This window comes from Mesocricetus auratus, unplaced genomic scaffold (genome assembly GCF_017639785.1).
Source record: "Mesocricetus auratus isolate SY011 unplaced genomic scaffold, BCM_Maur_2.0 Super-Scaffold_100010, whole genome shotgun sequence".
NCBI classification, from domain to species: Eukaryota; Metazoa; Chordata; class Mammalia; order Rodentia; family Cricetidae; genus Mesocricetus; species Mesocricetus auratus.
Genome location: NW_024429194.1, coordinates 24,484,474 through 24,499,889, shown reverse-complemented (window position 1 = coordinate 24,499,889; position 15,416 = coordinate 24,484,474). Strand labels below are relative to the sequence as shown.

The 15,416-nt window shown below is 44.5% G+C and overlaps 1 protein-coding gene across 3 annotated transcripts in view; it reads left to right on the top strand.

Annotated features, from left to right (window-relative positions):
- Nucleotides 1-14,180, top strand: part of LOC101840043 (nuclear body protein SP140-like protein) — a 43,806-nt gene extending 29,626 nt beyond the window's left edge. For all 3 annotated transcript variants that reach the window (XM_040753160.1, XM_040753163.1, XM_040753161.1), the window contains 8 exons: nt 2,041-2,145; nt 4,375-4,517; nt 6,487-6,534; nt 9,938-10,047; nt 10,677-10,782; nt 11,063-11,140; nt 11,315-11,458; nt 12,676-14,180. In XM_040753160.1, the coding sequence (XP_040609094.1) occupies nt 2,041-2,145; nt 4,375-4,517; nt 6,487-6,534; nt 9,938-10,047; nt 10,677-10,782; nt 11,063-11,140; nt 11,315-11,458; nt 12,676-12,774 (833 nt within the window). In that variant the 3' untranslated portion in view covers nt 12,775-14,180. The remainder of the gene's footprint in view (nt 1-2,040; nt 2,146-4,374; nt 4,518-6,486; nt 6,535-9,937; nt 10,048-10,676; nt 10,783-11,062; nt 11,141-11,314; nt 11,459-12,675) is intronic.
- The last annotated feature ends 1,236 nt before the right edge of the window (nt 14,181-15,416 follow it).

Here is a 15,416-nt window from a genome sequence, read left to right as displayed (position 1 = left end):
TATATAGTCTAGGCTGTTCTGAAACTTGTTATATAGATCAGGCTGACTGGGACTCACAACAGAGTTCTACCTGCTTCTGCCTCCCCAGTACTGGATTAAAGATATGCACCACCATGCCTGGATCGTCTTCATCTTCCAAAACATATTAATCTGTGTGTGTGTGTGTGTGTGTGTGTGTGTGTGTGTGTGTGTTTGTGTGTGTGAGAGAGAGAGGGATTGAGGGGGGAGGGAGGGAGGGAGGGAGGAAGGAGGGAGGGAGGAAGGGAGGGAGGGAGGAGGGGTGTCAGAGAGACTGAGCAGGAGAGAAAAGGAAGGTGCCTTTGGAGGCCAAAAGAGGGTGTCAGATCCCCTGTAGTTGAGTTACAGATGGTTCTAAGCTGCCAGACAATTGAACTACTGTCATTTTGATTTGGATGAGCAGCCAGTACTCTTTAACTGCTGACCCATCTCTCCAGCCTCTTTATCTTTTCTGACGTTTTTCTGTGCATAACTTGTTTTCATAAATACATAGCGTGTATTTCCATCTTTTAATATTGTTCCGTGTTTTGAGCAGCAGACTGACTATTTTAAAGTAGAAGCCTTCTTTAGTGAAGTCCTCACCATAATACCTGTACATTTATATTATTCTTTTTAATAGTTACCCTCTATTCAGAGGACTGTTATATGAACCGAGAGATTGATCAAACTAGCTCTTGTAGACCAGGCTGGTCTCAAACTCACAGAGATCTGCCTGTCTCTGCCTCTCGAGTGCTGGGATTAAAGGTGTGTGCCACCACCGCCTGGGCGAGATTGGCGATTTTTTATATTTTATTCCTGTGTGTGTCAGCTGTGTGTACCATGGATTTAGGTACAATGTAGAGGGTTGGTTCTTCCCTTCTACCTTGTGGTTTCTGGGGTTGCTGGATCCTTTAACAGCTGTGCCACCTTGCCAGTCCTTACCATAGGCTTTAAACCAGTCTCTTCTGATGGACTTTTACTGTCACCAACATGCTGTAAGAACAGTGACCGTGTAATTCATTTTGTTTAATTTCACTATGCTTCATTAGTCTTGTGCCTGAAACAAATGAAATGGAGTGACTGAGTCAAAGGGAATTAGTAATCATTTGCTCATAGATGTTGCTAAATGGCCTGCGAGGAGGCAGATCAAGGCACTTCTCAACAGCAAATGAGATAGGAGTCTTCCCTCTCTCAGTCAAAGAATGCAGAGGCCACAGAGATGTGTGTTCATTTGCTTTCTCCCTCTTCAGTGGGGAATGGGCTGCTTTTCCTGTGCACTGGCTGGTAAATTCTCTCTCCTACCACTGGTTTAGTCTTCACTAACCTTAATCAGGTGTTATCCCTTCTTCCGCGCATTTGCTAAATATCCCGGGGAACTGTGGGATATGCTGCTTCCTGTGTGGATACATTGCACTGTGTGTTTGCTGAATTTTGTCCTCCACAAAGCTAAAATTAGAATTTTAGTATTGATCTTGTAAGAAAGAAACATCTGCAAATAAAGCGGTATCAGAAGGCACTGACTGACTGAAGCCACAGTCTATTTGCATGGCAACTTTGGGGCTTGTGTTTCTTCTTCTCAGTACCTAGTACCTGTTATGAGTGAGAAATGGAACAGAGAGGACAAAAAGAGGAAGTAGAGATGATCCCACTCAACTCGGTTAGGTTGCCCATCATCTCCTCTCCCTATTTGCCCAAATGCTCAAAGCGGGAGACAAGAGGACCATCTCTGGCTGACATCTTTAGTAAAATAGAGCAGATAGACAGGTCCTGTTCCATGGTCATGTAGCACACAGTGGTGGTCACTAGAGTGAGAATCAGCACTGTTTTATCAAAGCCAAACTTATCTGCCAAAGCCTTCTGGTTTTGCTTTGTTTTTTATAAATTAGAGGTAAAATATTTGTCATTATGTACCCAACATTCCACCTGCAAGAAAGACTTAAAATCTGAGGAGTAAAATGTCCCTAGTGTTAAAGGAATGACCCCCAGAGAGAGGAGGGGGCATGCGTACCTGCAAAGGGAGACAGAAGTAATCCTCTTTTTCAGTTCCGAGAAATTGCAGAGAGCACGATGCAGATTTCAGTGCTGCCTTGCTTCCTGTGACATGTGGTGACGCGAAGGGAATGCTGCACAAGGATAAATTCAAACAAGGTGGGTTTCATGCTTTTTAATTTGCAACTGCTAAATAAAAAAAATCACAAGCAATAATGGGTTACTTAAGGAATTGGAGGTGTGTGCCTTGAAGACAGGAAGGGATCCTAATATGCTATTTCCAAACCTGGAGAAACCATACCTAATAGAAGCTCACAACATGAATGCAGCCATGAGATGCCCAGGGGACCAGAGAGAAGCCCATGAACTTCCATCCAGAGATGGAAACGACTGCATGTTTTCCGTCCTGTCAGCCTCTGTCTTGTCTTCATATCCCTGGGTCATTAGCACCCTGGGAGGGCACTTGTAGCGGTGAAACCATCACAGGATTGAGAATCAGAGAACCCGAGTCCCAGACTCAGCTTTGCCAAGCCAGGTGTCTCATTCTGGTGGGGGAAGGGCTTTCTGAGCATGAAATTTCTCATTTTTAAGTAGAGGACAAGAAGACAGAGCCTGACCCATGGCATATCCATGAGGATTAATTTATACTGTTGAGAGGACAGAGTCTGCAATGATATGCCAAAACAACTGTGATATGATGGACTTCATCTCAGATCTCTCTCATTATGAACCTGTGATTGACAGTTGACAGAAATACATTGTCACTATTTGTAACAGCTTTACTGAATTATAATTCATATACCATATAATTTAACATGTAGTCTACGATCAACGAAGTTTTCTTCTTTGATGCATCATAAAAAATTACCATGAGAACATATTTGTCTATTGCCCTACTGAGCATTCACCCACCTCATTCCTGATCTATAAATCTGCCTACTTTGCACATTTCATACATATGATGTCGTATGATATGTGCCATTTATGACTGCTTGCTTTCACTCAACATGATGATTTCATACCTGTCTGTGTAGTTTATACAATATTATTTTTAATTGCCAAATAAAATGATATTTCATTTTATGGCCCTATCACATTTTCTTTATTAATTCATCTTGGTTTTTTTTGTTTTTTGTTTTTTTTTTTGTTTTTTGAGACAGGATTTCTCTGTGTAACAGCTCTGGCTGTCCTGGAAATCATTCTGTAGACCAGGCTATCCTTGAACTCACAGAGATCTACCTGTCTCTGCCTCCCGAGTGCTGGGATTAAAGTCATGTGCTACCACCAACTATCCAGTTTGTATTGTTTCTACGTTTGGCTATAATGAATAATGCTGCTTTGAGAATTCGAGGACAACATGTGTAGCAATATCAACACTCAGTTTGCAGCACAACCACAGTAGTGGATTGCTAGGTCATGGTGGTTATGTGTTGAACTCTGTAAAGAATCGCTCAAATGGTATTGATAGTGGCTACACTGTTTTACATTCGCATCAGCAATGCAGGAGACCTCCAACTTTCCTATATCAATGGCTGTTATTCCTTGTTGTTTTATTATTATGGTCATCCTGGTGGGATATGAAAGGGTATTGTTGTGATTTTGTTTGTATTTTCGTAATAATGAAGATGCCAAACATAGGACTAGGTTTGTTTGTTTGTTTGTTTTAAAAAACATAATCTAGCTGGGTAGTGGTGGTGTATGCCTTTAATCCCAACACTTGGGAGGCAGAGGCAGGTGGATCTCTATGAGTTCAAGGCCAGACTCCAATGTCACTGAGAAACGCTGTCTCAAACTCCCCATCCAACCTCCCCCCAAAAATCCCATAATCTGAATTTCTGCTGAGTAATATGTCATTTCTGTTTAAATGGTAGGGATGGGCAAGCTTCTGTTCAACAGTCTCATTCACTTGGGTAGACAATGACATCACAGGACTCCCCAGCTGCAGACACCAGCTGTAGCCTCAGGTCTAAGCTCAGGACCCCATCTCCACCTTGCCTGGGGCCTCCTGACACTCTGGTTGTTCTCCAGCCCGAGAGTCAACATCTGGTTGAAATCCACTCACTCTGTGCAGTCACTACTAGCTGGCCCTTTTCTAGGTGACCCTGAAGTAGTTTTGAAACGTTTCTGTGGGTGGTGATTGCCATGTTCTTCATGCATGAAGATCAAATAGACATGCATGGCATCAGCAAAGCGCTTTAGGGAACTCCGGGGCTGAACTGGGGCTCCTGAAGCCAGAAAGGAGACCCGACTCTTCTGCTGTTGACTCTGAGCACTGTTTGGGTGTCTCCAGCTCCAGTGTGGAGAGAGGTCATGAATCTGAGCTCTAGGGACAAAGCAGGCTTACAAGCAGCCTACTGTGGTCTTACAGGGACATATGTGGTCTTACAGGGATATCTGTGAAGTCTATACAGAGTGAAGATGGGAACTGGTTCTCACCCCCTGAATTTGAAATCCTGGGAGGCCTCGGAAGATCAAAGAGATGGAAATCAAGTCTGCGTTGCTACAATTGCCCCCTGAAATTACTCATCCAGGTATTGTAGTGTTGGGGAGGGGGGTGTTAGTGCTTCTTGCACTGTTTACAAATCAAATAGGTAGCCGGGCCTTGGTGGCACACGCCTTTAATCCCAGCACTCGGGAGGCAGAGGCAGGCGGATCTCTGTGAGTTTGAGGCCAGCCTGGTCTACAAGAGCTAGTTCCAGGACAGCCTCCAAAGCCACAGAGAAACCCTGTCTCGAAAAAACAAAAAAAAAAACAAAAAACAAAAACAAAAACAAAAAAAACAAAAAAAAAAAAACAAATCAAATAGGTATGGAATTTGGGAAAGCCCTGATGCCAAATGACATTTTCCTGTCACTTAGGAGAGAAGCAGCCCACATTCATAATCTCATTGCTGGGAGGTGGTGGTATTGGCAAATGATAGATAGTGAATCTCTGAGGAGGGAATGCCATTCAGGATTGGTGTTCTTGCAGAGAAATTTCTGCATTGAGCCGAAGGAAGAGTTGACTGTCAGACAAGTGGAAGAGAATCTAGGGAAAGCACATGCAAGCAGCTGCTGCAAAGGCAGTTGTGTGCATATGGGGGATGAGTTGTGTGTATGGCATAAACCATCAATTTATGTTGTTCATGCAGGAATTTAATGCCACCAAAATCACCTCAAATTCATAATGTGAACAAGGACTCAGTGATGTCCTTGAGGGTAGAAACGGCAGTTGAAATACATAGTCATCATCATTGTCATCATTATTTGGTGTGCAATGTTTGAACCCAGCGTTTCTAAGCTAAAGAAGACATCAACCCTATACTAACTCCACCCTATGGTTATACTGTGATTGCTGTGTTACTGTGGTAAATACTATGATCAAAAGCAACTTGGTGAAGGAAAGGGTTTATTTGGCTTACAGGCTGCACTGCATTATGGAGGGAAGCCAAGACAAAAAACACAAGTCACAAACTTGGAGGCAGGGACTGAAGCAGAAACCACAGAAGATCAGTGCCCGCTGGCTTGCACCTTGGCTCATGTTAAACTGCCTTTCTTACTCAGCTTAGGCCAACCTTAACTGGGATGGTACTACCCACAGTGGGCTTGGACTTTCTATATCAATCCACAATCAATAAAATGCCCCCATATACATGCCTATAGATTATCTGAGACAGACATTTCTTCAACTGACATTCACTCTTCTTTGGTATGTCAAGCTGACAACCAAACTAACCAGGACACATCTGTAATGTTATTAGAAACAGACTGTCCTAGACCTGATTTCATCATCTCCCGATCCAGAAAGCCAGCCTTTCTCCTATTAGTCTTAGCTCAGGTATCTCACCCCTTCCTGACCCTTCTTAAACTGTTTGAGATTGGTTCGCTGTGCTTGCTGGTGGTGGTGGTGCATACCTTTAATCCAAGCAATCCTGAAGCAGAGGCAGGTGTGTCTCTGAGTTCAAGGCCAGCCTGCTCTACACTGCAAGTAGGATAGTCAGGGTTACACAGAGGAAACCCTGTTTTGAGAGAGAGAGAGAGAGAGAGAGAGAGAGAGAGAGAGAGAGAGAGAGAGAGAGGGAGGGAGGGAGGGAGGGAGGGAGGGAGGGAGGGAGATGCTTTCCCCATGAGCTTTCTCCTCTATCCCCCCACAGTCGGGTTTTCTGTCTTTGTGTTCTCCAAATTCATCAGAGTATGTGACACCCTAGATGCATGCAGCAAGTGTGTGTTGACTAGCTAGACCTGGTATGGAAAGTCGAGCTGAACTGTGTCAGGTGCCAACAGAGAACATGTGGTGGTTGAATCAGTGACAGTGAGAGAAATTTCTCAGGACTTAAGGAAGAGGGATATAAGGAGGTCTTTCCGGCTTCCACGCTCCGGAGTCTCTAAGTTGTGGGTGCTGAGAGGGAATTGTAGTCACACGACGTGGATCTAGGCAGAACTTCTGGGAGGAGCTGGGCAATGCCAGACTCACACCACTGAAGTACAGATAACTACATACTTGGGTCCTTCTATCTTGCAGAGAAAGTTTCTACCCAATTCTCCAAGAATATATGGCAAGAGAAAAAAGGTAAGTTCTCAACATGTGATTTTACACACCAAGCCTCTTATTTCATGGTGTCTCGTTTGGGCTGTCAACTTCAGCCTTCCTCCACTTCCCATTGCTTCCTCCACTTTTTTGTTTTCTTGTTTCATCGTATGTCCTCATTCATGCTACTGCATTGTGTGTAAGGCTAGGTCTTTCTTCAGCTTTGACTCCTTTGAGTTGAAGATGATAGAGAACCACCAATACAGACTTCATAGACTAAAAGATATGTCAGAAGCTGTGTTTGTGGGGCTGTGATTGAAGCCAGCCGAGCAACCCCGTATTCATGCTTGAGAGGGGGTGTGTGGATGAGGAAAGCCTAGTTAAAACGGGTTAAGAACAGAGACCGGACAGCTCTCAGGAGGGCAGATTCAATCCATACTGAATGTGCCCTAGTTTATCCTTTCCTGATCTTACTTATACAACCTACAGTGAGGACAAAATGGTAGAAGACTTCTGTTATCATGTATAAGGGGCAAAGGTTTATTTCCCTTAATCCTCCAGGTATTTTGTAGCCACACCTGCCATCTGGCCTTCAGGGTTGACAGTAAATGCACCTGGGCCCAGGTCTATTGTTATTTAGATAAGAGACATCTACTGCCATGACCAAGACATCCTATAACCACCAAGCTACAGACTTAAGGACATTTTTAAACTCTCTGACCATTAGTCAAAATGTAATGGACTCCTTTTCATGGGTCTTAACTAAGTTATCACTCCAAACTAGGGTTTATAGTTCACTGAGAATTTGAACTTCAGGCTTACATATTATTTGTCATTTGCATTATTGTCTGGCTGATTTGAACTCTAAACCACTTGGATGTTTCATCCACTCAGTTTTCTAGAAGGAAACTACCTCATAACCTGTTCAATGAATACTTAAAGCTCATTGCCTCTACCTTCCCCTAAATGCTAAGAGTATCTTGTACTGGATCACTCAAATGAGGTAGAAATGTCCAACCCACACAACCATCCTTATTCTGGGGTGCAGTGCTTCATAGCACAAGGGACTCTTCTTGCCTCTTATTTTGAGTCTCTGTTTCTAAGAACAGAATTCCCAGAAAAACAGAAGCCAAGTTCCATTTCCACTTTCATAAGTCTCTCAGGGCCTCTTCATCTGCTCAGAGCCATGGATTCTGGGAACTTCCATGTCACTGTCAGCATCACACGACAACTTCCCAGCTCATGCAGGACCATGATGGTGATGACTGATGTGTGTCAGACAGTCTGGTATGGTCACCAGAACCATCATTTCTGTATGCTGACATCTGCATTGAGATACCTGGATTCTCTTTCCAATCGAAGTAATATTTACTCATCTGTGTAATGCACAATTAACAAGTGCACACTGAACATCCAAGGACTGTAGAGAAGCTAGAAACAGTAGCCCCGAGGGACATCAAGGACTGTGTCAAAGTCATTGTCCCATTAAAGGAAAACAAATAGTGTGAAGTGGATTCCAGGACAGTGGACAGTGGCAGAACCCTCTCTTAGGTGATTGTACCCCAGGTCATCCTTTTTTTGTTGTTTTGGTTTTTGTTTTCGAAACAGGGTTTCTCTGTATTGTTTTGAAGGCTGTCCTGAAACTCGCTCTGTAGACCAGGCTGGCCTCGAACTCACAGAGATCCGCCTGCCTCTGCCTCTGCCTCCTGATAAAGGCATGCGCCACCAACACCCGGCTCCCAGATCATTCTTGCTCTAGCACATGTCCCTGGACTGGAGTTAAGAGCTGAGACTACCTGGGTCACAGAAAGGAAGGGTGACAAGTCATTCCAGTGCATGTGTTAAAGGCAATGTGATTTTCAGTGTTGATCTTAACATTGCACTCTGTTTGGCATCTCTTTGAGTTTTGAAGAGAGAGGAGAGATTCGTCAAGAGGAAGAGCTGCAGCCCTGGGTTCGTAGTTGTGTTCATTTGATTTTCAGGGGGAGCTTCAGAAGGTCATGAATTTCCTCTCTGGGATCACTTGGACTCCAGGACTCTGAGCCTTATAGGTTCCAGAATAGGATTGTCTTGTCTAATGGCAGCTCCTCTGCAGCAGGGGTACTGGTGGTCACAGCTGATACATCGTGGGTGGCCAAATTTAAAGAAAATGGCTGAGAGCCTTAAATGTTCTAGGACTGGTAGTCTTTAGAAAATAGATCGCGCCTCCTTGTATGAGTCCACCAGGGTTCTTTGGGTGAGCAGGTCCAGTAAGGAGAACTTGCTTTGGTACAAAAAAACAAAACAAACAAACAAACAAACAAAAAACACCTCTTTTTCTCCTAGTAGATGCATAGGTCCATAAAAATAGGTTGGTGGGGGCGGGGTGGGGGGCAGGTATTCTAAGAGAAACACTTTAGACAGAATGACCTAAACCAATATTTTCAATCAAAGTATGCAAGAGTAAGAGTCCTCTGTCAGCAAATTCTGGGTTCACAAGGCTGAATTGAAAATGAGACTGAGAAGCACATTTAATTGATCAGGATGCAAAGTCCTTAGTGAGAGACTACACCTAAAATGTCTCCTTTAATTTTGCCTTGCATTAGCCTCTAACTTGTTTGGGTGTGAATGTCAAGCACTTGAGCTGTTCCTACCCACAAGCCTCTAAATAATTAAATTTTATCTAGGCAAGATGGCACATGACTGGAATCCCAGTATATAGAATGTGGAAGCATAAGGATAGGGAGTTCAAGTCAAGCCTTGGCTATATAGTCATTCCAAGGCCAGCCTGGGCTAAAGCAAGACATACCTCAAAAATAAGATTACTGCTGGTGATGATGAAAACCAATTTAAACAACTATCATTTGACTCCTTGAATGAATAACAAATTCAAATTTGATATTTAACATTGTTACTCAAATTTCCTCTTTCAGCAAAGAACACAAAATATATACAGTTCCCCAGCTGACCCTCGTATAAGTACCAACTACTAACTACAACTCCAGAAAAGCCTGGTCCTTATCCTTGCCAGTGTCATAGTTCCCTGTCCCCTGAAGGGGCTCAATGCCAGTGGGTATTACCAGAACTGTCAATAACCCTGGCAGGGGGGGCCAGACGGAGTGTTAGGGCCAGAAGCATCCTACCAAGTGTTTCTCCATGTGTTCTCATGCCCTCATTTACCTAAAGGTGAGGGTGGGAGACAAAGCTCTAGATCTCTGGGGTCCCCGGGACAGAGGCCAGAGTGGCAGTGGGAATGGCTGTCTGTGGATGAAGGGTGAGGAGCAAATACGGGGAGGGGGACAGTTTTGTTCCTGCAGTTTACATTCCATGCTGTTTCTAAATATCCCAGGAATAGGCATCCATGCCCTTGCAGACTCATGCAAAGGCCACGCCTTGAGGATTGCCACAGTGGTGGCTCTGTGAGGTCTCTTCTCCCAGTGATGTAAATCTTCTACTCTACATGCAGAACTCAGATGAATGTGAGGTGTGCCGGAATGGGGGAACACTCTTCTGCTGTGATACTTGCTCCAGAGCCTTCCATGAGGAGTGTCACATCCCAATGGTGGAGGCTGAGATGTGAGTGAGATGTCCCTGCTCTGTCTCTTCCTTTCCTTGTCAGACACGTTACCCTTGGAGATTGTTGGCTGGTTCAAGATGTTGTCAGCAAGAGGTTGATGTTCTGTGTTAGGGGAAGCTTCTCTTCTGATACAAAGTCTGGGCCCTTTCCCTATACTCTACTGCTGTCTTTTCCTCAAAGTTGTTCACCGGAGCCTCTTGTCCAAAGCATTGAGAGTGGCATATGCCAAGTTCTTCTCTTATGTACTTCTTCATGAAAGAAGGAAACATGAGTGCTTTGTGCAGTTCACCAGGTTATAGTGGACCAATTGAGGTCCAAGGTTCCCAGAATTTGTGGAAGACCATTTTCTGTGTACAGACCTGATACCCTGGTCTCTCTGTGCTACGAGAAATCTCTGTTGGGAAATGTGGATCCCACCGCTCACCATAAATCCTTTTTCCAAGGACTGGCTCTTGTCATGACCCTGATGGGAGTACCAGTAGCTTCAGATCCTACATGGGCTCCCTCAGAGCCTGGGGACCTCTTCCCCAGATGAGACTGTCAGCCATTCCTTAAAGCACAGAGGCAGGCACAAAACTGTGGCTGTTTTCAACTCTTGGCCCTGCTCATCCCATGTCCAACCTTTCAGAACACCGTGGAGTTGCATCTTCTGTAGGATACAGTCCTTAGGAAGCCAACAGAGTCTTCAAGAATCTGAGATACTGCAGAGGCAGATGGTGCCCCAGGAACAGTTGGTGAGTTCCTATGAACCCCAATCTTTCTCCTTTCCCCTGGATGAGCATAAACAGTTTTGGAGCCTGAAGAAAGTGCCCAAAGGGAGCCTGCTCCTCCAAGTGACACTCCATCATGCTGCTGTCACAGCATAACCCATTGACACAAAAACTAAAGTCTGTAACCAAGAGACACTCAAGTTGGTGAAACTTCCAGATGGGTTTGAGTGGTTCCTTTCTCCTGGGCATGCGTATGGACTCTGCCTTTCTAAGTCACCTTGACTAAGTCTCCTTCTTCTTGCAGAAGTGTGAGTTTGTCCTGTTGAGCGTCTATTGCTGTTCTGAGAGCTCCTTTTTTTCCAAGATTCCTTATTACTATTATGTGAGTATTGGCTGCCATGATGTCATGTGACTATGAGAGGCACTTGTGGGATTGTGATCAAATCCCCCAGGGCCACAGGCTCTGTTTTTTTCTGCTGGACTTTCTCAGGTCTTGGGGAAGGTAAATGCTGAATCTTACCAGTCACTGTCTCAGAATTGCTATTTCTGTTACTAGTTTAGAGAGACATCTATGATTGTAAAGAAACCTATGTGGTTGGACTTGATCAAGAAAAAGCTGAGAGAGAGAGGCTACTCCCTTGTGGAAGAGTTTGTGCAAGACATGAGACTCATCTTCCACAATCACAGGACCACATTCAAGGTCAGCATCCCTCCCTGCCTGCATCTCATCCTCTTTCCACTGGGTCACTCTTCCCTCAATTTCTGATGCCTGGAAAGTCTAGTTTCGCACATCTTCCTGTAATAATGTTTCATAAGCAAGAAGACTGAGATGCCAGATACAGTGGTGTATGCCTGTGATCACAGCCTTCAAAGGGCAGAGGTAGGAGGATTGTCTTGTGTTCAAAGCCTGCCTTGTTTACAGTATAAGACCCTATCTCAAACAAACAAGCAAACCCAACAATGCAGGAACCTGTAAAGTGAGGTGTTTTGTCTTGTGTTTCAGTTTATGATCTACCAGGTGCCTTGACACAATAGAGTTCCCCACCATGAAACGGCTCATAGCTCATGTGTTCCCCTGTCTACCGGCTCTAGGAGCATGCAGAGTTAAGGCATCCTTCCCTCATATACATGAGAATGTATTTCTATTAATTAAATTTTAGAAATATGTATATGTTTCATCTGGGTGTGGTAGCACATTATTTTACTCCTAGCATATGGGAGGCAGAGTCAGGCAGATCTCTGATTCTGAGGCCGTCCTGGTCTACTGAACAAGTTCTAGGACAGCCAGTGCTATACGGAGAAATCCTATGTAGAATAAAGTGTGTGTGTGTGTGTGTGTGTGTGTGTGTGTGTGTGTGTGTGATATGTATGTATACATGAGTGTGTGTGTGTGTATGAAGTCATAGTGCATGTACCTGCGACTATAGGGACTGTATGGGCCTGTGTGTGTGTGTAAGAGAGATATGTATGTATACATGAGTGTGTATATGTTCATGTGCGAATGCAGATGCCTGTGTGTCATAGTATACACCAGGATCAAGTTAGAGAACATTCTTGGGTAGTGTTCTTCATACTTCATTTTGTTTGACACAAGGCAGCCTGTTGACCACCACTGTGGAGGGCAGGGATTACAGATGTGTCCTGCCACATGCAGCTTTCCATAAATTTGGGGATCTGAACTCCGGTACCCACACTTGTGTGACAAACATTGACCCACCGAGTCATCTCCCCAGTCTGAGAGTTTTCTGTTTCTTACATTCTCCTAGGCACAATTCTCAGAAAGAGCAAAGTGTACATTTCCTTACACATGGTTGGACCATGAAGTTGACAATTCCCTCAGAGGATAGAATGCCGAGAAGGAGGAAATGTTTCTTTCACAGATAACGAGCTCTATCATTCTTTGTTATTTTTTTCTAGGACCCCAAGTTTGGCCAAATGGGACTTAGACTGGAGTCTGAGTTTGAGAAGAATTTCAAGGAAGTGTTTGCTGTTCAGGACACAAATGAAAACAGTTAACTGATTTCACAGATGCTGCTGGTGTCCTGGTACCATGCCCTTTTCTGACTAGGTTTTTGCACCTGAAGGAAGACCTCACTAGACTGACTCCATCATCCCCAGAGGATTACTCTGGGTCACATGGACACAGTTGCAACTGGGAGTCACACCTCCTGGCCTTGTGGTCCATCCCCCTGCCTCCAGCTACAACCAAGGGTCTATGCTGGAGCCTGTCTCCATCTGGCTTAGTCCCCCTTCCCTTGAGACATATATGTTGCTGCCCTTGTCCCTCCTTCTGAGAGCACTTCATAATTAACCATAAGCTCCCAAGACTTCAATTTCTGTGGTGACACACTCCTGTATTTCCAGCCCTTGGAAGGCTGAGGCAGGAGGATACCTGGAAGTGTGATGCCATCCAGGGCTGCATTGTGAGTTTCAGTTACTCTGGGTTATAAAGTAAGATCCTGGTTCCAGCAAACAATTCACCACATAAGACAAAAAGGCCTCAACTCTGGGTCTTTCTCTAGGAGCCTCATTCTAAGATGACAGTTCTAGAAGCAAAGCCTCAGGGTGGGATTCTAGAGTTGGGTCACTGTGAATAGGCCCTCAGGTTGTTAAGCTAGCACAGGGACCAAATGTTAGCCTGAAGAAAGGTACTAATGATTGTATGAGCCTCAAGCATATTCGATAGTGCCATATTCCATAGTGGGTCGAGAAAAGTAATTCTAAGAATGATGGGATTCAGTGGCTGTGGGGAATTGGTACTAATAGATTTATAACAGTTATTGACAGGCTTAGATGTAGAATTCCAAGTTCATGATTCTGCAGCTGTGTTTTCAGACAGCAGCAAAGGCTTGCTCCAGGCTGTTACACTCAGAAAGACAGAACTCCAGGGAAGACTGGATTCTAAGCTAGGAAGTCTCTTGTGCCAAAGTCAGAGTCCTGAAACTCAGGCTGGAGAACTGAAATAGTTATTCGGGAGAACTGTGAACTTGTTTCCCATGAACTTACTTACCTATGAAGGAATCCCTTCACTCTTTCTTGGAAGAAAGATCCACCTTGCTGCACGAATTATAAGAGACACAGATGCTGATATTGGGGTTCAAACTTCAAGCTGAATATCAGAAAAAGCAAAGCAGCTGACCCAGTAGCTTCTTTCCTCTACCTCAGGCTCAATGGGCTGATCCACGAGCTCTTCACCAAGCCTCTGACAGTAACCTCTCCTCAGCTTGGCTGGAGAATGAATGCCTCCTACTGACTAGGTCCTGTGATCTGTTAACCTTTTAGATTGATTCAATGTTGTGTATCCCTGGGTGACTTTGGACTCGGAGAGATCTGTCTACCTCTTAATCCTGAATCCTAGGATTAAAGGTGTGTACCACCACTTCCTACCTTCTGGCTACTGGGATTAAATGTGCGTGCCTATATTCCATGGCTTGTGGCTGACTTTGCTTTCTGAATCATCAGGCAGGCTTTAATAAATCATAAATAATATAATACCACATCACCTCTGTCCCCTGTCTTGCTTGAATGAAGACTGTGTGACCTTCCAGCAAGGCTCAAGTGGACAAGCCCTGGATGGGACTGGAAGGTGTGAGAGAGAGAGGCTACACACCAAAGGAATATCAATCTCAGCAGACAGGAGGGGCAAGGATGCTTTGTTTTGGGGAGAACACTGAGTAAAGAAAGCTTAAATACTAAACTAGCTAACAGAGTTATCAATACTTAAAAACATTCTTCTGTGCCATAGAATCATATCCATCTGGTATTGGCCGAGGGTAATGATGTTCCCTGGTGGCTGCTGCAGGTTCAGCATAGCTTCAGGACGTATTCATGAAATAGAAGGAGAGTTGCTGGATAGATGATAGCAGAGTAAGGGGACAGACAGAATTGAAACGGTGAGATGGCTCACTCTGTAGTACTGGAAATGACTGTCATACTCAGGGCCACTCAGAGGCATGGCCTTGATGAGGGGACAAGGAACACACTGCTGAGGCCATGAGCATCCTGGAGCAGCTCAGTGGCTGCTGTCTGTAGGATGGAATAATGGTAGGACCGTTTCACAGTCCTGACCTCCACAGTAGCGGTGGAAGCCTGAGGTTCCAGAATAACAGAGACCAGGTGGAAGCACACAGCTGCTGGAGCCAGATAAAATGATTTCCTTAGAGAGACAGCTGGGGACCTTGTCTGTAGGAGTCTGCGGATAACAGCTAATGGGATAAATGTTCCTACAGTCAGGCCAGTCGGAAAGCCTGTAGGCTACTGTTCAGATATCATCAAAAGAGTGGAGTTAGATGGGTTCATGGTGGAAGTCAGCTCTCCCAATAAAAATCTAGATCCTTATTATTTCCAACTTGAGCCAGTTGTAAATGGGAATCAGAACCCATCAAAGGACTGAGGCTCGTTTCTCAGTAGAAGAAACTTTGCAAATGTATATACAGTGGTTCACAGTTCTTCCCCCAGAAGGGATCTCAGAACATCTATTCACATTGTCTTCTGCCAGGAAAAGGAATGTATGACTCTTTCAGGGTATGTTGGGCACAGCATCTGAGCTGATGCTGATATTTGGAAAACCAAGGCTTTATCACTGTCTCCTGAGAAAGGACGCTATGAAGAGGTAATGTAATGTCCCTGTCACAATGAGTTCACTGGATCTCCAGAGA